The sequence below is a fragment of the Sceloporus occidentalis genome, unplaced genomic scaffold (genome assembly GCF_023333645.1).
Source record: "Sceloporus occidentalis isolate IW3139 unplaced genomic scaffold, rSceOcc1.0.p SCAF_155, whole genome shotgun sequence".
NCBI classification, from domain to species: Eukaryota; Metazoa; Chordata; class Lepidosauria; order Squamata; family Phrynosomatidae; genus Sceloporus; species Sceloporus occidentalis.
The window spans coordinates 1,383,659-1,410,765 of record NW_028317135.1 but is presented as its reverse complement, the minus strand read 5'-3'; the positions used below and the strand labels follow the sequence as shown (position 1 = coordinate 1,410,765).

General features: G+C 46.1%; 3 protein-coding genes across 3 annotated transcripts; 1 reads left to right on the top strand and 2 right to left on the bottom strand.

Moving 5' to 3' along the window:
• Positions 1-10,643: 10,643 nt before the first annotated feature.
• LOC149280493 (glycosylated lysosomal membrane protein A-like) lies at positions 10,644-13,627 on the bottom strand. Its single transcript, XM_089500484.1, has 6 exons — positions 13,541-13,627; positions 12,607-12,864; positions 11,722-11,925; positions 11,291-11,509; positions 10,916-11,193; positions 10,644-10,812 (listed from the first exon to the last, which is right to left on the bottom strand). Exons 1-6 carry the CDS (start codon positions 13,625-13,627, stop codon positions 10,644-10,646), a joined length of 1,215 nt encoding a protein of 404 aa, XP_089356610.1.
• Positions 13,628-14,635: 1,008 nt separating this feature from the next.
• On the bottom strand, positions 14,636-19,589 carry LOC149280492 (T-complex protein 1 subunit gamma). Its single transcript, XM_089500482.1, has 14 exons — positions 19,562-19,589; positions 18,778-18,839; positions 18,641-18,691; positions 18,435-18,497; positions 18,243-18,339; positions 18,038-18,155; positions 17,553-17,739; positions 16,572-16,721; positions 16,345-16,477; positions 16,155-16,236; positions 15,855-16,035; positions 15,524-15,769; positions 15,233-15,364; positions 14,636-14,737 (listed from the first exon to the last, which is right to left on the bottom strand). The coding sequence occupies exons 1-14, from the start codon at positions 19,587-19,589 to the stop codon at positions 14,636-14,638; spliced, it is 1,632 nt and encodes a 543-aa protein (XP_089356608.1).
• A 2,547-nt stretch (positions 19,590-22,136) lies between these two features.
• On the top strand, positions 22,137-24,313 carry LOC149280491 (translocon-associated protein subunit beta). The gene is made up of 5 exons (XM_089500512.1): positions 22,137-22,291; positions 22,817-22,915; positions 23,144-23,252; positions 23,424-23,501; positions 24,203-24,313. Exons 1-5 carry the CDS (start codon positions 22,137-22,139, stop codon positions 24,311-24,313), a joined length of 552 nt encoding a protein of 183 aa, XP_089356638.1.
• The last annotated feature ends 2,794 nt before the right edge of the window (positions 24,314-27,107 follow it).

The following is a 27,107-nucleotide window of genomic DNA, read 5'->3' as shown; positions in this document are numbered from 1 at the left end:
AGTAGTCGCAACAGCTGTGAAGATCCGGATGCCACCTTGTGCTATCCAGATATTAGAAAACCACCTGAGTGCATCATGCGGCTCAGTGATGATGGACTCTACAACAACGACCAAAAAAAGAAAAGCGAATTACAGAGCCAGGTAAAGGTGGAGAATGACGATGTACAAAAGGCAACACCTGCCTTCTTCATCGAACATCAACAGCTTCAAGGACCTTCAAAGGGTGTCCAGAAGAAGGTCCAAATGGAAATGGTTGAAAGGGTGGACATTGAGAAAGGAGAACCAGAGTCCAAGCCTTTAATAAGAAATCATCGTTCCATGTCAGCAGATGAAGAGTCCGTGTACAGGGGCCAAATGTGCTGTCGGTTGGAGAGAAGCTGTGTGCAAGCAGTGGGGTCCTTCCTCGTCTCCGTAATAGTTTTCCCCCCTTTAATATACGCGGCGTATGCTTGGCTGCCTTTCGATGCCCCCGTGATGCCAGATATCCCCACCAGGCTCGTCTACACCTTACGATGCGGGGCTTTTGCTTCATTCCCCATCGTGCTGGGTAAGTTTCTTATTACTTTTCGTTCCCCGGTGTTGAGTTGCTCAAGCTATAGCTAATTAACGAATGTAATTAAGCTAAAGGCAGCGGGGGACACATTTTCCATCTAATGTCATGAAAGGAGAAACGTGTATTTTTCAATGCTCTCTGCTTTTCTCCAGGTGTGATTATCCATGGAATATCTCGCCTCTGCGTCACCTCCTTCGACCCCTTTAAACCCAAGGAGAGGGAAGTGAAAATCCACCGCCATTTTGTGAAACAGACCACCTTCCTGTTTGTTCTGTATTTCTTTAACATGGCCGTCCTGTCCACGTACCTCCCGCAGGGTTACCTGAAGTTAATTCCCCTCCTGACCTGCGTCTTCGCCCTGTCGCAGTAAGTTATTTACCTGGGGTGAAAATAATAACTGGGTGTCCGAAGAGGAAACTAGGAAGACATTTAAAATGATGATTCATTTGGACTCATTAATGAATTTGTTATTCTAATGATTTATTACTCAATTTTGGGCGTCTCATCAGCGGAAATACCCGAGCCCTGCGATGTTTGGACTTTTCCTGCCTGTTGCAAAAATGCAAATCAGCGATCTAGTGACCTCTCTAAAAAAGTGCTGATCCCACAAAAAAAAAAAGTATAGCCGTTAGAGCTAAATAGTAAAAGCTGATTTTATTCTTAATTCAAAGTGCCTGAACATATGAAAATTAAAAAGTAAGTGGCTATGGCAAGAAGATTTTCCCCCTATTAGATTGTACTCCTTGTGCCACGTGATTAAAGCATTAAAATCAAGAATTCCCGTGGGAAAAAAGGGGCATAAGGCGGAATGTGGCGAGATTTCATAGCTATTTATGGCCAAAGTCGTTATTTTACTGAGTGCGTGAAATATGAGATTTATACAAAATATTATATCAAATACATTTCCAAAATTAAACGACCTTATATATATATATATATTTATTTTTTTGAGTGCGCATTTTCTCATGTGTCCTCCTTCGACTCCTAGAATCTTTCTAACGTTGCCCCCTTTCTTCTTCCTTTCCAGGCTCATTTACTGGCTATCCTTCGCAGTGGGCCGATCGTTCCGCGGTTTCGGATACGGCCTGATGTTCTTGCCTCTTCTCATCATGCTGTCCTGTAACCTCTGCTTTATTTTCCTCGTGGACCCGGAGAAGATGGTTCCTCTGGGGACACCTAAAGAAGGAGTCAAGTCTGGACCTTAAAAAAAACAACGAACTATGCCCTGGCTGTTGAAAGCCTTGGAATTCTATCCCGGATGCCTACCATCATCACCATGTGCTTTAAACTGGCAAGTGGGCTGTGATTGGCTAAGAAACGTCACGTGGCTAGACAGCCATCTTTAGATAAAAACACATAACATGTCTATTTTCTTAGCATTTTATATTTAGGTTAAAACCCCCCAAAGCCCTCTTACAGCCTTCACTGCCAAGGAAGCCGGGCAAACATGACTCTTAAAAGATTTTATGTGTTATTTATATGTTAACGGCAAGCTCTATTTTTTTCATTAAATAATTGTTTCTTTGTATAGAAAAAAACAAAACAAAAAAGTTTCTATTGTAAATAAATATTAATGTAATAGGTACAAAATAGCAAAATATGTATTTTAATATCAAAAAATAAAGATGAAGCCTATAGAGAATAAATACAATGTATCTGTCGGGCTTGGTTCTCTCTGGAAAGAGACGAAGGGTATTGGACCCTCAGATTTTCTGCCATTGAACTAAATGTTTGATACTTTTGGAGAGAAGGCTATACGCACATTTTAATTACCCAAGGGTTTTGCATGATGTTTAATCCAGATCCTTAATACAGTAGCTGCTTGGGGTGTAAAACCAAGTCAAGATGGTACAAGCCCGACCAGAGACAGATTATAACCGGTCCCTGTACAACGCGGTCGGGGCTTATCTTGTGCAACTCAGGGCAGGGAATAATTACACCTGACGGGAAATATAGAGAGAAGGGCGGGCGCCATACCGGGAGCTCCTGTTCTGCACAAGCCGCCTTCCGCTCATCGTGTGATTATTAGGAACGGGAAATTACAGGTTGGCTGTCATTTATGTATTATTATTATTATTATTATGATTTATTAATCTCTTGGTGAATCGAGGACATGGCCTCCACGGTTTGCCCCAGAAAGCAGATATGTCCTGTGTATAGCCTCCTATAGGATATGGTGAATGGTGGGCATGGATTGGGGTACATATAGAGTGGGTGCTCAGCTGCCGAGGCAGTCAACCTACCTACAAATAAGGATAATAGGAGCGACAGAATAAAACCTGGAATAATTCTGCCATCTATTCCCATCCTTAACGGAGAATTATTTGGGGTTTTATCATTGGGAACGCCAGTATGCAGTATCAAGTTCTCCCACTAGGGGGCACAATGTCCACATTCACTCAAACCCCTCATTATTTACAACCGATGACCACCCAAACCCAGTTGTTGTGGCCTGGCCCATTCTAAATTTATTTTCAGTTGACGAGGTCTCTGTATTCTTTTAGTTTACCTTGTTTAGGGAAAGTTATTCTGGCCACCTGTGCCTTAAAGGGACAGCGTCTTTAAAACATTATCCCATTCAAAGTCAACCTTAACAGTGGTCACATTATTTTAAGATACACATAGATGTAGGTTTTCTAAACTGTACCTTTTTGAATGCAGTTTTCGTGATCTCTTTTTGCTTTGCCTTCTGAGATGTGTCTTCTGTGTAAATACATCTGCCGAAACAAAGCCATAATGAGAAAACAGATACAAGTCCCCTGTCAGAAATCCTAATATTAACCATTGTTCTCTATGCCAGGGCCATATTTTGGGGGGAATTGCCCCTTTAAGCAGAGGGTAAATGTGTATTAAAAGTGCAAAACAATTCGGAAGGATTTGCTGTTTTATGTGCTGCCTCCCGGTGGCCAACTAGGGGATTGCAGTAAAGTAACTATTGGGCAGCCTTACGTGGGTGTTTTAGAAAGCTTTTTGTTTCTATGGTAATAACTAATCGGTGCCTGCTTTTTGAGCCACATAACAATTAAGCGTTCCCGGCGAAAATACGAATAAGATAAAATCTTGCATGATTAAAGAAATACTTCTGGGAACGGGAAATTAAGCAGAACAGATGGAACAGCAGCTTTAACTCCTCTCAGAAGCAACCTGTGATGAAACAATTCTATACAATGTTCTGCCGCCATACAATGGTAACAAACCCTACGCATTTAACGTAAAAAAGCTAACCTTCGCTTCACCCCAGCACTTAATCCCAGAGCAAACAGGAGAGTCGTGTTGAGAAATTAAGAGACTCTGCTGAGGACAAAGACATGGAGGCCGAGTGCTCGTTACTAATTTGCAGACCACTGATAACCGCGTTCTGTTCTTTACTGGTCATTATAGCCTAAGCTACACATACATTAGGCAGGGCAGTAAAGTGTCGAAATCACAGCCCCGTCTTACTAACCTCTCCGCGGACAGGAAAACTCCCCGACCTTAAAAAAAGGGGAACAGTCTACTTCACGGGACACGGAACGCAATATGCTTATTAAAAACACCCAAAGATGGAAATAGATCGACTTTAATGCTAAAAGCAGCGACCGGTGGCTGCTTGTGGCAAAGCCAGCATTATCTGATGAATTTCCTTTCCTGAAGCTCTCTCTCTCTTCACCTCCCCAACCTCACAAAGGCAGCCGGATCAGTAGCCTAAGGGACAGATAATGTAACGGGGAGGAATAATTAGGAAGACAGTACAGTATCCACTTATACATATATATGGATTATTTGAAATGGGAAGCGGTATTGTTTAGTGTTTAGATCCGTTAAACATAGGGATCCTCTGCTCTAACAGTACTGGCGGAGAGACATGTGTTTGGTGTGTACAGTCCTAAGGTCTCCCAAGGATTTTATCATCAGCAAATATAGTGTTTCAATGCAGTTAACATCATTATCTGGGTCATTTGTCCCTCCCAGTCCCAAAGGTCCATTCAATGACAGATATGTCACTTTTAACACTTTCATGGCCAAATAAGTCCCCCCTCATTGTAAACCCCTTTACAATGAAGACAAGCAAAATAGACATCAGAAGATAGAGGAGACTGAAACCCCTCTCCCTCAATAAGGACAGTCAACCTCTTCAGCCAGTGTGTACTACAACACCCACCACACACAGCCAGAGAGCTGCATATCCAGTCACAGCTGCCATTCAGCAGAATAAGGTTGAATAAGCAGCAAATGAATCAGGTGCAGTCCCACTACTGTTGGCTAGGACTCCCATCACTCTCATCCACAGAGGGAATTCTTGTTAACAGGTATCCTTTCACTAAACTAACTGGATTTTTAAAAACGATCGTGTGTGTGTGGGGGGGAATATCTAAATTAATATATTTATATATATATATATTTAACAAAACATGCACAAGATAAAAAAATGTAAAAACACTCAAAAGTAAACAATTATAAAAAGATATTAAAACAAACAAAAAAAACAACAAAGGCTGACAGTTAACTTTTAGACTCTATAAGGGTTAAGGGGATCAGAATACTCAATATATATATATTGTAATATATATATATATATTATAATATATAATAAATATATATATTATAATATATATATATACACATCTCCCTATATATATATATATATATATATATATATTATTTTTTTTTTATTTTTTTTTTGTGTGTCTCTCTCTATATCTATACTTAGAGAGCGGGGATTAACTATATCTTAGCTACTTTGCATCCAACCTTTTTATCCCCCTCTCTCGCTCTCTCCTCTGTTTTACCGATCCTACTTTTCTTTGTGAGCTCTAATAACGCCCAGAGGCTAAACGTTGGTGTTTTGTTGTGCGGCTGAGCCCTACGGACGCTCCTCCTTCTCGGTGTTAATCCAGGAAGCGAGGCGCCCGTGGAGCGAGCTTCTGCAGGAGTGGTAGTTATGGCTGCAGAGCGGGCGCCCAGCAGAAGAAAGCAGTGCATTTTCAGGAGAGCTTTCCAGAGATTCCCCTTTGGAAAATGCGAGAGAAAATCCAGAACCAACAGCAGTTACGGTAAGATTCCAACCGAAGCGTGACATCACGGAGGAAAAATAAACCCAGAAAGTCACATCAGGGCAAGGAGGCCTCCCAGGGAAGAGGCGAGAGACTAGCTCAAAAAGATTAGTTACCCTTCTGAAAGCTTTTCACTCGTGGCAATGAATGTGGGGGCCACAATAGACGGCTTTAGACTATGCATACTCAGCGGGGCCCCTGCGCTGGGGTATAACTTGGTGGCATCTCTCATGGGTAGAGGATGTCTGCAAACATCATGAAAATGGGTCTGTTCAGATACACCCCTAGATAAACTCAGTCCTAAGAAAACCTGTGGCATACCTACCAAGATATAATACCTACCAAGAGTCTTAGGTTTGTAAGGACAGTCCCTTGTCGGCTGTTCCACTAGTCTCCGGCTGCAGAAACTGTTGTGGGATTCGGTTCAGGAGGATGAGACAAGACAGGTCCTTTCTAGGGACCCAAAAGAAAATTATGAAAATTTGTGGGGGAGCTGCTGCACGCATGGCCTCGGAGAGCGCCCCCCAGACACTCATACTGTGCGCCCCTTTATATAGAGCATGGGGGGCATCAAATCCCACCGTACCGTCACACAGCGCGAGAAGAAGACATGTAACAGAGGAAAGCGCTCTGCCATCTGCCCGGGACTCGTTTACCGGGCACTTTACGTCCCAAGCGCTGCCCCAACCAGGGGTAGGGAGGTATATAGTAGGAAAACATGAGGTATTTTCCCACATCTTCTAAGGGGGTCCCTGTAGACCAACGGAGGCTCTAAACAAAAGGTAGGTGTACCCCTGGCGAAGGTAGTTTGACCATTTTGTTGACGATTTAGCATCACCCCCCCCATCCAATACAAACTTTTCTTCTTATTTTGACATTCATTACCCACTCATTGACCGAAAAAGTCAAGTCCAAGCAAGAAGATTCCAAAATGGGAAGATTCGAAGGCTGTAGCTGACAGTCGGGTTGCCGAGACGTAATTGTGTTGATTAAACATGAACGGCAATTCATTGAATCCAAGTCTGAGCTTGACTTAATCGCCAATAAGAGGCTTTCTATGAAAAAGCATCAACCCCGACTTTAAGGAGTAAGAATTCGGACTGGGGTGGAAAACCCGAACCCTGACAGCATTCTCTTGGTTGCTACGGTGGGGTCACTTTTTATAAGCCCCCCTTCGACTAACTAGGGGAGATCTCCCTTTAACCAGGTAGCCTTAGCAAGCTTCGGGTATGTGGGACGTACATCAAACCATTATTATTGTTAGAGCTTCTATTACGGGGCAGCCTGGTCACCCTAACCTGGGTGGAAGGGGGTTAAGACGGCTGACACCGCGGTAAGGGTTAATAGTGTGACGGAGGGCAGGATGCTTTGTGGGAGTTGGAAAAGTTGCCCGTCTGGTTCTTCCACCTTTGTGTGATCTCAGCGGGTGTGTGTGTGTGTTGGAGCATCACATTTTTGTTATTACCTAACAATAAGTATTGGAATTTTATACACTTTTCCATTTTTTTTTTAATTTAAAAACTGCAGTAAAGTTTTCTTTTCTTTCCCCCCAAAAAAAGAAATGCATTTCAGGGATAAATGTAATTCCAGATCTCTTAAAATTATCTGGAGGACAGACAACTGTAGGACAAAAAAATAATTCTTCCCACTCCCTGATCATACAAAAAATATTTTCAAAGAACAAAGTTTGGACATTACTGATTTCGACCTTTATTTTCGAAAAAGGTCTTTGGCCAAGGTGATTAACCCATTCATGCTTCAGAGATTAAATCTCTTAATTCCATTTTTTTTTAAAAACCCATCAGAAACACAAAGTTCATTGGCCTATCTCATTAGGGTCTAAAACAGAATTCGGTTCCTAATAAAGACCCTAAGGGTCCCTCACAAATCATTCCATGTGTTTTTCAGAGGTTCTCAGCAAAGATTCAACCCAGCAGACCGTCGAAAAGTGGTCTCCTGCTGACCCAGGGGTCTCGTCGTTCAGTAGCCCCCATTCTCTTACCTTGGAACCCAAACCGTACGGCAGGACAGCGCAGGAGGACCCTCTGAACGGCTCTCTTGCGATGTGCGAGGACACAGAGTCCACTCCAGATTCCTCGTTTCCTCACATGGACCACCCTGTAGGGTATCACAGCGACTCTATGCATCTTAACACAGTAGGACTTGAGGACCTGGCTTCTCAATCCCCACCAGAGGAAGAGGGTCCCGTCCACGTGGCTCTACCTCCATCCCCCAGCATTTCAAGCATGGGTAAGAAATGACACTTTCCATACAAACTCATGCCTGCTGTCCGTCATCTTACTATAAAACTGTGCCAAACGTGTAACGTGCCACAAAAGATTTCAATATCAGGCATAGAGGGAAGACATTTAAAGGGTAAGTCCTACACCAGGTCAACGTGGCAAGGCGATGGCCATAAGGGGCCTGTTGGCCCGGAGCAAAACTTCTTCAAATGCATCATTTTTTTTTGGTTAATGCTTTTATTGAACATTCACTCTCACTTTTACAGAGACGGACGTGGAGGTCGACCCAGAGACGGGAGAACGTGCCTTGGAATAGATATGAAACGGTCCAGGGGAGAACGGGACAGGGTATGAAAGACACAGACCTTAGATCATTCGTCCCTGGCCTACAGAAGATGGACTGCCCTTTCTGGAATAAGCTCCACCGCTAGGGCTGCCGCAAGAAACTTTGGGAGAGAGTGTTCTCCGCGCTGCGGCTCAATCTGCACCAAACAGTTGTTTGAGGAACATTTTTTTTTTATTGAGCCAAGGGGGGTAACGTGGTGGGACGGCGCATTAGCCACACCGATTACATCATTCATGGCGGTTTTAATGCTAATTTTTGTAAAGGCCGCCTATGGGAACATGACACGTTAACGAGTCCCTGACCAAAGCGGACAATTCAGTTGCTTTCTTAGCGGGACTCCCATATGAAACTCTTCAGAAAGCTATATGCGTTGTTTTGACCAATGAACTAGCAAATGTATCGATCGATGGACACAAATGAATTGAAAGACCCATGCCACTGCCACATTGTGCTGTGTGGGGAGGGCGTTTGGGCATAAAGAGGGGACCAAGTAACGAGGTATTTGGCTGTAGGTTGAATGTTGGTTTGAAGGCTCACCTGTACGCGTCGGGAACCTGTCTGTCCATCTGTCCAAAATTCCAATCTCAGAATCTTCACTTGGAGCGTTTTTCATGAGCGGTAACCACCCGGACGCTACGGACAACACGGAGAAAAGAGTTAGTTTTGGCTAAATCTAGAGTCAGGCCTACAGCTTGCTTTCTAAAAGTGACTCCAATATCAAATCTGATTCCCAGACCTGACAGGCTGCTATAGACTACACTCTCCAAGGTTTTTCAATTACCTCCACCTGGGGGTAGATTCTGCCACCCTACAAACATGGTGGAGCTTAAAGGGGCAGGTGCTGGGAGACGCTGTACCTAAGTTCAACCCTTGCCCCGCACTTCAACTTCAATTGTGCTAGTGTGGTCAGGTGTCATGTCCAGTCCTGCACATCCCTTCAATCCAGAAGCCAAACCATACAGTAAGGGGTACAATGCCTAGGGCCTCTCATCTGTGTACTTACAAGAGACAGAGCTACTCTATGTGGCTCTGTGGCCAGTGTGACAGATGGCACCAAGATTTCTCGTCACATACCTGGAGCCATGGACACCAGGGATCGCCAAGGGAGCAGAGAGGCTGCGGACACCGGCCCCAGGAATCCCATCTGCTAGACCAGGAAACACCAGACGGACAGGCAGGACAGGGCTTTGCAGCAGCGATTTCAGAAAAGGACCCATAGGCACCTGCCACAGACGCTTTTGCCCGACCCTGATCAAACCACCGGTTTACAACACAGATCCAGTGACTTTCTGCACCTCTGACTGTAAGGAAGCCAACTGGTTACCTGGAAACATTTTGGGGTACGATGGCGCTATATAAAGCTATACTTAATAATGTAAATAATGTAAACAACCAATGAATCATGTGTATTTTTGTGATTTTATAGTTTTAAATAATAATAAAAAAAACCCAGAAAATTAACCCGTGATTTTCTTAATTTTGTCTGCAATTTATAGATTAAAATGTTTTTTATTTATTTCTTTTTTTAATAAAAGACAATTGGTAATATATAGAACAAAAGGCAAATTATTAAGAGTGGAATTTTGCAGAGGACAAAATGGTCAGTTTGTGAAGGTTTTAATCCAACGCTTTAAGTCATCAAAGAAAAACACAGTGAAGAAAAAGTTAAAAGAAACAAAAAAACATGCTTTGCCCCTCAACTACCTGAATATTTTTTTGTTTATTGTTGATATTCCAAGGAATCATAAAAATAAATGTAAAATAACACAAAATCTACAAAATTCTATTCATACATATTTTCTACACCCTATTCTTCCTGTAGTGAGTGAGGCAGCCCCCCCCCACACACCTACACATGCGTTTAGTGGTTAGGAATGAAAGAAGATTATGCAGTTATACAGTTTCCACTCTCCATGTCACTTCCTGTATCTTAGTGATGTCATTGTGACATACAGGAAACAGCAGCATCAAATACATAAGGCAGACAAGTTCTAAATGCCCAGTGATTATCCTGTATGCTGACCCTCCTATTAAATGAAGCTCTGAAAGCCGTAAGGCGACACACGAGTATCGGGTTCTTCTTAACATGCGGCATCATATGTTTGACACACCAAAAATACAAAAAGGCAAGAAATTGGCTAGAAAACAAAATTAATCTGCAGCAAAATGGCACCTGGAGAAAGTCCCTAAAGCGATCCTTGGGGGGCATCAGGTTGGGTCACCGAGGTAATGGGTTGTAAGACTCCTTTTTCGCCACTCGAAGGGTTATACAAAGCCACACGTTGGCTCGTAAAACGTAAACAACTCCCTGATACCCCAGGAGATTGGAAAAAAAAATAAATCACCCTGGGTCCCCAAATAAAGGGGCGATTATCGAGTTCCAATCTTATTGCTACAACAAGGTCAGTTAATCGGAGCATGCGCAAAGACTTCCAGTGCGGGCTCGAGCTCTGCGGTCAACGAGTCAGTTAATTAATAGGCTCGTAATTAGAGTAGACTCTGCTCTTCAGAGTGGCCACCACGATGGCGCCAAGGATCAGCAAAACCAGGGGAGTACCCAGCGCCACCGCCATGATACAAATCACTAGCGTAGAGAAGGAGTCCTTGGGAGGCGTCCCGTATCCGATCAGCGCCGACCTGCGATAACATTAAATGTTTCAAACAATTTGAATCTAAATATGAATATGAAATAGGGGGAGAAAACAAACGTAAATAAATATTTACAGAGGACTACACTCACCAGCTTAAAAACTTGTGTTTGGCATAAAAGTCTCCATCTGCGACCCCAAACGAAACATTGAAGGCTTCTACGTTATATCGCTCGGTCAGGTCCTCTCCGAAGAACGCGTGCACTATACTGGGAACTTCCAGAGTCCCATTAACACCTCGCAACGTATAGAACCGGCACGGATGAGCTTCCTCCCTTTTGCCATTAGTAGAACCGTAAGCCACAGACTTCCACTGGAGGTAGCCCAGAGCGTGGCTGGCATTGGGAGTGTCTGAAAGGAGCTGTGCCACCTGTGCGACAGAGACACTGGTTAAAAGACTGCGCTGCATTCACTGGGCGTGCTCCACCTGGTCCAGCATCACAAGTAAATAGCAAACGCTAACTCACCTCGAAAACTGTTGGGGTGTACTCATCGTTGATGGAACGAACAGACTCTATCTTTTTGCGTCCGTCCTTCTTCTCCAGGGCCACCATCTCCATGGCAAAACGGGAATTATTACCCCGGGGATTGACACCTGACAGCAGAAACTCCAGCTTGGAGCAATTGGCGTTATGGAGCAGACGTGGGGACGCCAGATCCCGACCGGAACTACCATAAGCAGATACCTGGTAGAAAATATAACGGAGGTCACCTGTGACTGTGGCACAGATCTGCAGCACAATTTATTCTCACAGGAGGAGTACGAAGGAACGTCAGTTTGACCGTGCTATCCAATGGCACCTCGGACAGCTGGCTTAAAACACCTGCGTCTGTGGCTGCATTGAGTCCTGACCCTGAGTAAACGGATTAGCCGTGACCTAAGACCCCTCTCACTCACCCGGAACGTGACGCTTCCATTCTGAAAGCTCTCAGCTGGGTCAGAGATGCTGCGTCCCGTTAGGTTAGCCGTCAGAGAACTGGAATTTAACGTTGCGTTTGTGTTCTCCCAGTGGAAGTCAGACAAGTGATACGCGGGGTAAAAATACTTCCCATCTGTCCCGGAGAAGTCAGCAGTGTTATTAACGTCCCAATACTCAAAGATCTGCAAAACAACAAAAACAAAGTAAGAGGCGGTAACATGTAGCAGCAGATCCAGCTGTCTATGCCTAAAAAAAACTATTTGGTTTTGCATGTATTTAACCAAAATTCTTGTTCCTCGTGTATGATCGTTTCTATCTGACATCCTCTAAACTAAGCGAGCTGTCAAAAGAGCATTGTCGAGTCAGCCAGTGATCTGGAGACAGTGGAGACACATAATACAATTACATACAGATACTAATTAATACCTTAGGTGCTTATTCATGGCATCAGGTTTTAAAAGCTCTCCAATACATTAGACTAAGTGTTCTGGAGCTTAGGCTAGAAGACAGGAAGTCTAGGAGACCGACAGAGTCCGCTCCCGGCAGAGGACACCGACCGGCGGCAGAGTCCGCTCCCGGCAGAGGACACCGACCGGCGGCAGAGTCCGCTCCCGGCAGAGGACACCGACCGGCGGCAGAGTCCGCACCCGGCCGAGGACACCGACCGGCGGCAGAGTCCGCACCCGGCAGAGGACACCGACCGGCGGCAGAGTCCGCACCCGGCAGAGGACACCGACCGGCGGCAGAGTCCGCTCCCGGCAGAGGACACCGACCGGCGGCAGAGTCCGCTCCCGGCAGAGGACACCGACCACTAATGTCAAGACATGGCAGATCCTGCACAAAAGTGATTATTCTGAACTTACCCTATTGAAGAGCAGAGCGGTGGCGTAAAGAACGCTGTCAGCCGGTTTGATGCTGATGGCTCCGTGTGGGGATGGGGACAAGAGCTTGGTCCAGTTAACGTGCAGCTCACTATGTGCATTTGAGGTATATATGAGCAGGACAGTGGGGGCCCCGATCGTGCTCCAGACATAATGAATGGTGCTACTGTTATCCACCGCGCGAACGTGCAACAGATTCACCGACGTATTATGAAAGCCAGGGTTGTAGTGCAGCGACACCTAAAAACGTAAAAGGTGTTAATTCGTGGAAAAAAAATATTTTACCCTCGTCTAACATTTAACTCACGGTGTGCAAAAGGTTTTAGGCCTAGAAAATCATCTTAAAACATCTGCCAGCTCTGCCTGGGCTCTGCGGTCAGCAGCCGACTTCCCTCTTTTACTTCTGGTTCCATAGAAAATATTTATTCCTTTAACCCTTTATGGTACATGAAGTAACTGACACGCTATTGGAGCAGGACAGAAGCACAAGAGGCTGGAGATAACAAAACGCCAACAACCAGGATTCTAAAATTATATTCCGCTGAGACCACTATGCACTAGAGTCCTGCTCCGGTGTGGGGGGTTGTTTGGGCCTCTGTTCTACCTGCAGTATTAGGTGATAGGGTCCCCCCCAACCCACCTCCCTTTCCTATCCAAAACACACAAGTACCCCCCCCCCAACAAGGGTCTCTCTTATTGCCCTGTCCCATTATACCCCAGGAGTCCACCAACACCCGAAAAGTAGGTAAATAGCCCATGCCACCCGTCCCCCCCAGCTCTAGTTACCACCTCACCCGTCACACAAGCTCCCTGCCCCTCAGAACCCCTCATTTCTAAAGCCCTCCATCACACCCAGTAGTCAGAATGCGGGTGTTTGCGGCTGTAACTGAGTCACCCCAGCCCCTGCCTCACTGACCTTGCGGCCGGGCTCCTCGGGCTCTCCCAGCACCCCGAGGACAACACAGATCGCGCTGAGCGCGGCCAGCCAGATCCCCTCAGGCATGTTTTCGAACTTTCCGGCCAGCACTTCCGGCTCCTAGTCATGTGATCGTCAGCTGACTGGATGAAATGCACGCGTCACGCGCTCTTAAACGGGAAGCCACTCCGACCAGGAAGCACTAGCAAGAGGGTAGATAGGAAAGGGTTACAGGGGCTTCACCGCCTCCCATCACCCTCAGCCAGAAAAAACCCACACAGAGAGCAGGGATCCATTATCCCAAGCCATAAACGTTGCACAGCAACAGACTATAGCGTACAGTGATAACTCTTCTAACAATCTCTCTACATTCAACACAGTCAGGGACGATGCAAGCCGCTGAGCCAACTCTGGACCCCAACTCCCATTCACCTTAACCGGCCAAGCGACCACCCCCTGCTACTGAATGACATCATGACCTAACAGCTCCTTGCTGTGTTCTATGCAGAAATTACAAGACATCAGCACCTGCTTCCTAACAAAATACCCCCTTGTGTGGCATAACTGCCTCCTAACACAAGCATTTTACCTTTTAAGTTCAAGGAGTGGCCAGCAGTGTCCTCAGTATCAAGCAAAAGATAGAAGTTCCAAAGACCTCTGTAGTCCCTTCTTCATGGTAATATCTGTATCTCTGCACGTTGAAGTGATGCGTTATATGAATGAGTAGTTACGCGGCCAGCCTGGGCCTTTTCTAGGCTCTCAAATGGAACCAACCTACGGTTTTCTGATGAGTAAATTTACTCAAAAAAAACCACAAAAAAACAAGAAACGAAGCAGCAGAAAAATAAAAGCCTCACAAGCCCTTTGGTTTCCAAATGAATTTTTATTTAGCGCCGAGTGGCATTACAAGTAACGGCTCCTCCTAAAGGTTTCTCCGGCCCCCTCCTGAGACAGTAATAAATACAAAATGCTGCCCCCCTTCTGGTTACAGTATAGGGGATGAGGACAGACAAATCTCCATCAGCTTGAGGGACAGCTGTTCCAAGTGCTGCGTCTGCTTCCGGCTGAGACTTCGGTCTCGTGTCCCCGGCGCTCTCACTCCTGGGGTGCCGGCTCCGGGCCGGGCCGGCCGTGGTCTTCGCCCTTTTTCTTCTGACCAGACACGATGTCGTCGATACGGAGCAAAAGAATGGCAGTCTGCAGGCGTGAAAAGGATGATTAATGGAGAAGTGTACTGGCGCACACACCCAGTCCCTATCAGGGCCAGTCCTAGTGAGCTTCTTAATACTTTCCAACACGTAAACGCTTTGTTAAACTTTGCTTGTCTCCCCCTAAAACGAGTTTTGATTTCATCACTTTCATTTATTTCTTCTCTCCTGTCGACCGCCCAGTGACCTGGAAGCAGAACTGCTTTTCTCATCTCACCATGTGCGATAAACCACACCTGGATCTTCTGAGACCCTCTGAAGGTCCCTCCACAGGAAGGGAAAATGCTCGGCGTTGTTTGATGCACCTTTTAGCATTTGTTCCTCCAGTTGCCCCAACACTTTCAGGACTACCACCAACACAGGGGCACAGATGGCTTTAATTACCAGAAGTTGGGGATATGCTGCACAGCCCAAAGATCTCATTACTGTAACGGGTTACAATTACCATGGCAACTAACAGACTACCCCTGCCTGGATCACTTACCTCTACTGCAGTTTTGTAGGTTTGCAGTTTGACGGCCAGCGGGTCCCATATTCCCAGCTCCTTGGTGTCCACGATCACCCCCGCCTCGCCATCCACGCCCCAGCTCTGGCAGCCCTCCTGGGTGTGCTTAGCCTGGGGAGGGCGACAGAAATATCCAGCTTAAAGTCTATAATGGGGTAATGCCCTAAATATGGAGCTGTCCCCATGGAAACCAAGGGAATCCCTCTACTCAAAAAGCAACAAAACCCATTCCTTGGCAGTGAATTAACAGAATAAGCAAACCCATCTTACCCTCAGAGACGTCAGCACACGGATGGTGCTGGCCCCGCAGTTCTGTATGAGTGTCCTAGGAATGACCTCAAGCGCGTGGGCCACAGCGCGGTACGGCCATTGCTCCACGCCGGTCATGCTCTTAGACTTCTCTGTGAGGATGTGAGCCACCGTCATCTCCGCGGCGCCCCCACCGGGAACCAGGTAAGGATCGATCATCACGTTGCGGCACACCTGCATGGCGTCCTGCAGGTTGCGCTCTACCTCCTGCGGGGGAAGATAACGCAGAACGTCATCCGTGGCGTAGGCTAGCTGTGCAGAATTAACACATTAACTCTGAGCAGCCACTCACCGCCAGAATTTCCTTGCTGGCCCCGCGCAGAATAATGGTGCATGCTTTGGGGTCCTTGCACTCCGTTATGAAGGTGAAATACTCATCACCGATCTTCTTGATTTCAAAGAGACCAGCCCCTGTGCCCACGTCCTCATCATGCAGCTCGTCCGTACGGCTGGCAATACGAGCCCCGCAGGCCCTGACAAAAGGATGGACCATCACGATCCGCAACCACATTCCCCACCAGCAAAGCCTCCAAAACATAATTCCTGTTGTACCCGGAACCAACAGAGCAGAGCGCCGCTTCCAGTCACTTACCTGGCTATTCTGTTGTTGTCCGTCTTCCGTACTCTGCGAATGGCTGTGATGTTTGCTTTTACCAGGTAATGTTGAGCCAGATCTGCAAATACAGCATTATTTAGTGAGGAGGACAGCGCTGAACCGGATACAAGGCCAGGGGCCCAGGCTTCAGACAGAATGCTCATTCCCTCGCTCCACCCAGGCTTACCAGAGATCCCCTTCTCTGTGATCACAAGGTCCGGCTTGAGGCGGATGATGTCCTCGCAGATCTGCTGGATATATTCCTCCTCCATCTGCAGGATGCGGGTAAAGTCCTCCTCCCGGGTTATTTCAATCTCAGTCTATATTGGAGGAGACAGTTTAAAGCGTTAAACACACAACCTTTCCTCATCACCTTGCAACAGACGAGACCCCGTCTATCCGCAGCGCACATACCTGGCTCTCTCCTTTCTTATACTCTAGAGAACAATCCAAGAGAACGATGCGTGGGTTCTTGATGTACCGACGCATTTTGGGGTGAGTGACATCTTTGTTCACCATGACACCACGCAGGACCTCGGATTCTTCAATGATCCCTCCGGGAATCTGACAAAACAGAAGAGAGACGAATTAGGATGCTTCCAACAAATCAATCACTGCCTAGCCCTGCGAGGTATCCAGATCCAGGAACAAGCTGGCGCTAGAACAGGATTAATAATTATAAAATTCATGAACTCTGGGGTCTTGGAAATGAACCGGGCGTCTACGTTCCTCACATAGGAAATGGCTAAATCATTACTAGAAAGAACCTCCACATTCCCAGTTCTTTGAAGAACAAAGCCTCATCTTATTGCGCCTCATGTCCTCCACAGGTACAGCCGACACGACAGGCAGGAGACTTCTTTTGTTGTCAGGGAAACACAACATTGATGGATTAGCAGTTAACTGAAATAACTTGCATTAGCAACAATGGTTTGAGGCGTGTATAACACACACACACACACACACACACACACACACATCTATTTAACTGCAGTCACTCCCGGCCTCCCAAAAGCCAAGGCGTCCTTACATTGCAAATGTTTGGGTAAAGCTACTGATAATAAAAGCAGGAGTGGTTTCATGATAAGACTGTAAAAATCAGCCAATGGAACAAGGATAAACCAGAGAAGGGGTTAAAAACCACAACGATATTCAGCAAATAGCCTTAGTTGCCACAAAGCATCGTGTTTATCCAGAGAGGCTGACAAGCTACTAGGGATGAGGACTCTGAACAGAAGGTCACCAGGTATGAGGAGCCCCAAAGACCCCCAAGTCACTGATAAGGTCACCAATAATGCTGTATAAGTCTCCCCGGCTATGAAGGGCTACGTAGAACCCCCTCTACCCGTAGCAAAGGGTAGACACGGTGAAAGCCGCACGGCACGCTTCTCTCACCTTCTCTACTTTGGCGTACTTCTTGATGTCAATCTCCTTTCTCCCATTTTCCTCGAACTCCACGGTTTTCACGGCATCCAGGGCGATGTTACAGGCGAGGTCTGCCCAGCGTCTTATCGCCTTGGTACTCACAGCGCTGTTAATGATCTTCAACATCATTTCTCTGTCGTTCACATCAACAGGTGTGCTACGGGGAAGGCAGAGCCTCGTCAATGACGTTACACAAAGGATTTCCATATAAACAGCTTGAGAAGTGCTATGACTATGGCGACCGATGGAATAGTTCAAGCAACATATCGGAAATTTTCCATGCATTACATGTAATATTGTATGTTGCACGGCTGAAGTAGAATACACGCAGCACACATTGACAGTTCAAGTTTAAATTCCTCGAAAACGGGAAATAAAGATATGACTATTTGTAGAGAGCTGGAGACAAACAAAGGAACAGCCCGCTAACGAGCGAAGAACGCAGACGCTCTTACCTAAGCTCCTTAAGAGCGGTGATCATATCATCCAAAGCCTTGCGGTAGGCGCTGATAACCACTGTTGGGTGCATCTGCTGCTCCAAAAACTGCTCAGCAACAGACAACATCTCACCGGCTGGAAAACAACGCAGAAATCACAGTTAGAAGTTATGTCGGCGCCCGAGGAAAGAACGAGCCAAACGTCGAGCAACCCAACACGCACCCAGGATGATAACGGACGTGGTCCCATCCCCAACCTCCTCGTCTTGTGTGCGGCTGATCTCAATCATGGACTTGGCTGCTGGGTGCTGCACCTGGATCTACAGGCAGGAGAGATGCAGAGGGGGTAAGTGGTGACCAATCAGAAAGCCTGTACCTGGTAGGCAGAACATCAGCAACAACACGGTTCACAAACCTCTCTGAGAATGGCGTTCCCGTCGTTGGTCATCACAATGCCACCCATCGGGTCCATCAGCATCTGAGCACAAGAGGAGAGAACGCGCTTGCAATTTAGTATGCCTAGGCCGTTCCTGCCCCATGTGCCAAGCTATGCCACCCACGTTATTACTTATAGAGCACGTTTACATTACAGCGCATCTGCGTATGGGTCTGGAAGCTCACCTTCATCATCGCTCTCGGGCCGAGGCAGGTCCGGATAACGTCAGCGATGGTCTGAAACATTAAGTATTCCCAGTCAGTAAAGATAAGGTTTTAAACCCACCCGCCAGGTTAGAGATGCGTGTAGGACGGACAGGTACCTTGGCTGCATTGATGTTCCCAGCCTGGACCTTCCTGCCAGACTCTCTCTTCATGTTCTGACCTAATACACAAGAAAGAAAAAAAAAAAAAAAAGAGTCAAAGGCATGCGTGTGCTGTACACACCGGAGCGTAACAACATGTGTCAAATCCCTGCACATATACATATATTAAAAAAAATAAAAATTTGTAGAAAGCTTAGTTGCCAATATACATTATTATAGCCAGAGAGCAGAATTATACCAAGCATGCTCCGATCTTATTGAATACATACGTACAGTAAATCACTCCGCATCCAGCAGGGCCGTCCACGCAGAACTCGTAGTATAACAAATCTGACAGGCGCACCTACCGTTATTATACACCTGTCTGTCAACACAAATACTAGTGCAATATACATACATATATACACAATACAAATAGACATTTATTTACACTGTTTACATCCGGAAACGCATCTTTCCCCAAAACATTTTACATACTAAAACCAGGGGTACCGCCATTATATTGTGTGCATGGAGACATATATGTAGAGTATATTGTATGTAGCTGATACATCACAAATCTATTAACGTGAAGAATTAAATAAATTATATATACATATATATACACACACACATATATATATACACATATACATCAATGAAATGGATATATGAGACAGCTACGGACAGCCACCATGAGGGCCCCTCTGCTGTGAGGCGGACCAGCCCATCCCTAGGTCCGGCTCCCACCATAGCCCTGCAGACTATCGCACACTCACGCCTAAGGCCTCCGTCTACTTACTGAGCACGAGCACCGGGCGGCCCATCATCTTGGCGGCGGGCTGAGGCGGTGTTACCGGCAAACGGAGAGAAGCTTCTGGAGAAAGAAAAGAACAGCCTCCGCCTACTCAGTGCACACTAATCCACCGCCTTGCCCTACTGGCCAATAAGCGGCAACCGCTGCAAGGCTCCAACCAATAGCACGACAAGGCGTGAAGCCAAAAGGGCTAGGCTAAGCAAGCTTGGTTGACTATGGGAAGCCGCATGGTGACCGTTAGGGAAGTACGCATGCGTTTTGCTGACACGCCGCAGAGGCTGCCGGGAGCTGTAGTCCTAAATGTCCCAGTCACTGCCCAGGCTATGTACAAAAGGCTGCTGGTGGTGCTGAAGCATTATGGGAATTGTAGTTTTCAAGACTTAGTTCTTAAGGCACACTCTCATGGCTAAATTAGGAAATGAAGTAGAGGGGCATATTTAAGATGGATGGGGTATTGCCTGCTGCTAATACAGGGCAAGTGGGAGGCAGCAAAGACATAATGCACAATGCATATATCGTATTATATACTAGAGTGAAACATTTCATATTGTGTTTTATTGCAATAAATTCTATTTTTTATGGTTCTGTTTCATTTTTTGCTATGGTGGGCATCAGTCCCTATGTATGTAGTAATGATCCACGTGCTCGGGATTTATACAGTCTTTAAGGTTAGCCATGCTTGTGAAAATTTAAGGGAAATGTAGCTTTCTGCTTAACATTAAAGTTTATGGATTCAAATAGCCTTACAAAAAATAGATTAGTTCTACAGCTCATAAAAAAGTCCTAGGGTTTGGTGAAATAGGCCGCGGAGTGGGACCCACGACCTAGTTGCCCCTCTGATGGCAATGGAGAAAAGAGACTTAATAATACTTTGGCTATTGCCATAGGTAGACCATAGAATGTAAAATGCATAGGCCCTGGCAGCAGGTATTTGCAAACCTGTGAGTCTGACACTTGTCATAGATAAAAAGAAAAACAAAATCACATATAGTTAAAGTTTTATGAGCATAAAAAAGACGGAAGGGAGCGATACAAGGAGACAATATCTGTGTATATAACCCTCTATTAACCGCAAATTCTTCTCTTTCCAAAGACTTGAGGGTCAGTGGTTGGAGATGCCGTTTGTACCCAAATCAGCGGTCTCTGCGCAGACCACCCACAGCAACAACCGAAGGTGCCCTGATCAGCTGACACAGCCTGTCCCAAGAGCTTACATTCAAGTTGTATAATAATAGACCCTGTCCCAAGGAGCTTACAGTCTAGTGGTATAATGGGAGACCCTGTCCCAAGGAGCTTACAGTCTAGCGGTACAATAGGGGACCCTGTCAGAAGCAGCTTACAGTCTAGCAGTAGAATGGAAAACCCTGCTCGAAATAGTTTACAATCTATTTTATGCGTTGCTGCCTGGTTACCATGTGACTGTATAATAACGCTACATGGTGCTCTATGATTGAGAGATTCAAACTATCGGAAAAGACTACACTTCCCGTGATGACCCGCGGCAGCCGAGCGGATATCCGCTGCTCGCTGTAGTTGACGTGTCCTTGCTGCCGGGGTGGGCGGAGTTAGTGCAGTTTTTGTCGCCCAGCTAGGACTGAAAGGGTGAGTGTGGCTGCTAGGGCAGGAGAGGCATCTGCAGGGGTGAGTGGAGTAATTAATGTAGAGGATGGGGTATTGGGGCAGATGGCCGATTGAGTCTCTCTCAGAAAAGGCTATTTGGCTTTGGCACCGTGGGAGGTCTCGGGAGGGTTACTAGCAGCGAGTGGCCTGATCGGGGGCGATTGGGCGAGTAACTGAGGAATGGGGCAAGTATGAGGGTTATATGGTGCACGAGTGAGGTCTGGGGATTATAGCCGGGGCAGGAAGGGGGTCTAAGGCAGAATAGGGAAGGGGGTCATCTACGTGTTATGGGGGGCAGAGACCCCTGTGCTCTAACCCTGGGGCTGTCTGATTCTATCTCTGTTGCTTTGGGCTTCTATATATTATTTGGGGCTTCCCATTTATTGTAGGTGAGGCTGTTCACGTTGCCCCATCATATGGAGTTCAAAATGATTGCTAGCTCTGGGGTCTGGCAGCTTTTGGATGGGGGGGTTATTAGCATATTGTTACTATGTTGGTAATTATTACTAATGGGGGGTCTTCTTTCCTGTCCCCCCCCCCCCAATGGAACGCCCCATTTATTCTGATTTCTTTTCGAAGCCCCGTAGCAGTTAGAATTGTGACTGCCGTGTAAATACAGCGTGACCCGTAGCACACGTGTGTTACATGCATACACCAGCAGGGGGGTATACCGGTTACCGTAAAAGTGACACATCAGCGTAAAGCGTGCGGGGAATCTATCGGAACCAATCGACTCTGTACGGCTTGATATATATATGTGTATATATATATATATATATATATATATATATATATTTAGTAGATAATGCCTTTAATATCTCTAGTTTTCCTTAAAGATGTCCTCGTGTGGGTCCTAAAAAGTCAGGTTTCCATAACCCCTCGATGGCTTTGACAGTTGTAGAATACAGCGGTAATAACGGGTGTGTTTGTTGCTTTTCAGATGAAGACGTTACTCGTTGTGTTCGTGGCCCTTTTGGTGGCCGTCCAGTGCGAGGAGGGAGCGCGGCTGCTGGCCTCCAAGTCTCTGCTTAACAGATACGCGGTGGAAGGAAAGGATCTGACGCTGCAGTACAACATCTACAACGTGGGCTCCAGGTGAGACCCCCGGACCCTCACAAACAGGGCTCTCCAACACAAATTTACTATCATAATAAACATATCCTATTCTATACAGTCTAATGTATACCCCTAGCAGCCATGCCGGTATCACCCGGTTACTCTGTATCAGACCTGCGGGCTACTAGGGCAAGCGGTGATATGAAATTCAAGCTCTAGGCCCCCATAAAAACAGATAAAATATGTATACATAAATATATATTATATTATTATATATGGTTTATATATTATAAATATTATATATTTTTTAGATATTATATTGTTGTGTTTATATATTGTATATTGTTTATATAATTCTTGGCAGACAGACATATGGATTGCTGGGTATGTTGAGCTCTTGCACTGGTGTCGTAGGGAGATTTTATACTTTGCATGTAAATGCCGGTCAGATACATTTCTCATTCATTTAGCGTCATGGCTGTGTTTGTAACTCTCTTCATCCTCGGCCGGCTGCCTGTCGCCAGCGGGAGAGTTTTAAGCGTTTTTCTGTCCGTCTCCCCGCAGCGCCGCTCTGGAAGTCGAGCTGTCGGACGATTCATTCCCCCCAGAAGATTTCGGCATCGTCTCCGGGATGCTGAATGTGAAATGGGACAGAATCGCGCCGTATCCTTTTACCATCGAGACGCATCGTCTGTCTGTCTGTCTCCTTTAATTGAAAACCGCATCTTTCACACGCGTGTCAATCGACGTTCATTAATATCGTGAAACGATCACACCCCCAGCTAACTGTAATACGCTTGTGTGACGGGGACTAGAATGATGTTATTGGAATGAAGGGACTCTGTGGGCTTTAACTCCGCGTTATCAGGTTCTTAACGGTCTTCTATACAGCGCCAGTAACGTATCGCACACCGTGGTACTCAGACCCCTGAAAGCAGGCTACTTTAACTTCACGTCGGCTACCATCACCTACCTGGCACAAGAAGGAGCGCAAGTCGTGGTGAGTGATCGCTCTGAACGGCTATGGGCTAGAGTGTAGTAAAGGGACCCGGCGACGCTGTGACCCCCACGCGGTCCACGCTGACGGATCCAGTGTATTCCAATTGCCCCAACACGCTTCCTATCTCCTGTTCCGTTCCAAGCGTGTTTATTCCGCGTGTTTATTCCGCAGGTTGGATACACCAGCGCCCCCGGACAAGGAGGGATCCTGGCCCAGCGCGAGTTCGACAGGCGCTTCTCCCCTCACTTTGTAAGTGCTTTACGGTCCTTTGCTATTCACAGAGGTGGGAAGAAGATCTGGAGGAGAAGCCCGAAGATTAGGAAAAATATGGCCAAACATTATATAGCGCCAGCAGATTCCACAGCGCTGCACAAAGGTTTCCAGGCTTAGGGACGAGGAACAGAATGGCTATAGACTGCTAGTGTGGCAGAGTTCCCCCAAAAGGGGCATTTGCATGGAATTGTAACTATATAAAGCCAATGAGAGGGGCAGGTAGGGGACGCAGGGTTGGGGGAATCTGATGTGAAGGGATAAATGCTGTTAGCACAAGAAGCGGGCCGAGTTACGTAGGCAGGAGTCCGTAATTTAAGGTGAGGATGTAGACTTTTCTGTTTATACGAGGGCCGGCTCCGGACAGAGAGGCGAGCAGACGAGGCAGGAACCGATTAAGGCGTGCGATCGAGTCCGCAAGTGAGCCACCCGAGTAGAGCCGCGGCGGGGAGCGAGTCAATCTGCTTGCTGGTTTTAGACAGATGGTGTTTAAGGCGGCTTCCAGCAGCGGGACAAAGAGATTACGGGGCTATTAACGTACAAGCGAGGGAATGAGAGAGAACAGCAAGGGCGCAAGAACGGAACCTGGGAGGTAGATACCGTACAAAACCCACGCAACAAAGAGGTCGAGAGAGTGCGCTCGGGTTTCTTTGACACGGCTTTCCCTTTGTGTTCCTCAGCTGGACTGGGCCGCGTTTGGGGTGATGACTCTCCCGTCCATTGGAATCCCCCTCCTGCTGTGGTACTCCAGCAAGAGAAAGTACGACACCCCCAAAGCCAAAAAGAACTGAAGAAAATCTGCCGGCTGAAGACGTTCTCGAGACCCGTTTGGCTGCTCTACATCCCGGCCTTTTCCTCTAACCTCATCACGGATCCCACACCCAGAATACTGGCGGCCCGAGCTGCACCCCGATACCATCTGTGATCACCGGGAACGTCCCCTGGACGATGGCAGAAAGCAGCTCCATCTCCACATTTTCTGTTAAAATGGATATATTTTCTCCTGCTAGCCCTTGACGTTCCCGTTTCTACAAGGAGAGGCAAAGCTTTCCCTCTTTCCAACCCGGGCTGCCGCGTTCTAATGAGGTTATTATGCGAAAGGAAGCGCTGCCTCTTCCTGGACAGTTCTGCCCGTCTTTCTTATGTGGGTGACTATTAAAGGGACAGGTTTTCTAATAAAATCGACATAAAACAACGCCTGTGAATTTCTTCTGCCTTTGTTGCCGGTCGCTTTTATCGGTATATAGCAGAGATAAATCCACGGTGGGTAATATAGGGCCCTCTGTCCTAGGAGCTCAGAATGTTTGCTGGGTATGAGGGGATCGCAGGGTTCTACGGCCCTAAAAGCCCCGATAATGTGTATAGAAACGGCTTTATAAATTAAACGGGGTAAATAAAACCCAATATTCTTCTAAATGCCCCACTCGGTTACACAAATAACTTGCCATGGGGCACAAAGTCACATAAAAAGGGCTTGGTGGGGGGACAACTAACCCCCACCCCTCAGGAAAAGTACCCCCTGATGGCTATTTGATATGGTGAGAGGTAGCACTGGATAATGTTTTCGTGGGATGGGTGGATGGAAGAATTTAGTGGTAGGAGAGAAAACTGCTGTTCTCGAGTATTAACAAACAATACCCCGTCCGCGGCACAACGAGACCTTTGTCGGGAGTAACCTTTGTAACCGTATCAGGGGCAGTAACCGGCCGCATCTTAAAGAAGAACTGTCTCGCTGGAAGGAGCTTGGGGCACAAAAATGAAATTCAAGAGTTTAAACCAATCGAAAGTTCCTGTCCTGACTTTCTCTCCCTTCTGCGCGAACCAATCAACAACATTCAGCAACTTAATAACGGGGGATAATCAGCAGATCCCAGGAACAGGGAGTAAAGACGGTGGCTCCCATGGCATACAAGTGCGGGTGGAAATCGCTAAACACCAATATATATGTGTGTGTATATATATATATATATTAGATTATACTGTATATATATAACTAAAATCGGCTAATGTACAGGAAGACTCAGGAACAGAATAATGAAGGGTTAAAAGAAATATTGGGTTTGATGTCCCCTTTCAGCCTCGATATATACTATAATATAAAAAATATTTACGTAAGAAGAGAATAACATGAAAGCAGGTGTAAGAATTAAAACAAAACAAAGAATTACCGTGTGGCTTATTATGGAAGGATACACTCTATATGTTTGTAGTAATAATAATGATGTCTTGTAATATTATAGGAAATAGAAGAGTGTAATAGCTCCCTCTGGTGGCGGTTTTGTGTCATTTAAATTCCACATTTTATTTTCACTTTTTGGTAAAAAGAATATATTTATATATATATTAAAAAATAAATTGCTGCAAACTGCGTTACAGAAGCAATTGGTCTAATCTTCTTTTCTAAAGAACCTCATCAATCTCGCTCAGAGACGGCACCAGGGAGCTCACTGAAAACGCATATTAATTGGCTTTTAGAAAGAGTCATTTTTTCATGGGATAGCCCCCCAGCAGTGGTGGCAGACACCACTATCATGCCTGTTCACTGCAGTGTATTGGCATTTAAGGGTGGCCTGACTCAGCTGGCAAACAGCTCCACCTGAACTGTAAATGCCACCTCATCTGGTTGGAGGAACTATCAGCCACCTGCTGGTACTGCACACACACCGGGTGCATCTACAGCAAGCACGCGAGCCAACAGAGCAAACACTTGAAAGGAAATGTTTTATCTGTCACATCGCTCGAGGGTGATTTGTCTGTGCCACTTCTGGAAGGAGGCCACTACTGTAACTACTGCAAAAGACCGCAAACCCTCTTCACATGATTCAATAAACAAGCAGAGCACTTCTAGTACAATACGGAACGGTTTCCACGGATAGCTAGATGGACGTTCATGGATCAAAGACTAGCCGTGCCCCGCCAGGCTCCAAAAAAGTCTTTGTAGCCAGCCCCTAGGTAGCAAGTGACACAATGGAGTTTTTGGAGGTAGGTGGAGCACAGGCAGAGGTGGTCTGAGCTGCCCTCATCCCCCCTTTTGTGCCCTGCTGTGCTTCTAGCTAAACGTCTAGTCTGGGGCTCTCCGGCTCGGGTTACTAAACCTCAATTGCATACTTACATTTTCCCCTATTTTCCCAGAAGACGACTTCACGAGCATCAGACTGACCTGAGACTTGACAGGAAGTGCCCGGTGCAGCGAGAAAAGCCTTCCCCCGTCACCTGGAGACCGCGCTTAGAAATTCTTCAGCACTGTTCCGTTCTTTCGTCTTCTTGATGTGTTTTCCAATCATAAATTCCTAATTATTTAATTAAACATTACCGATCGTTATTGCCGAGCATTGTACTGCATTATGGAGTATGTTGGCGCTCTAGTTTTGACATCTCTTTAGAAACATAAAGAGATCGATTACAACCAAAACCGTAAAATAAAATAAAATTATTTCTCAATTAAATTGATTAAAATAAATAGTAAAAATTCCTTTTAAAGGGAAAAATCACAGAAATTAGGAAATTGGTGAGACTTCAACACGAGATTTTATTATCGGTTTTTCAAGAAATCCAAACTTTAAAGAGATTAGTTGGCTTCCAACC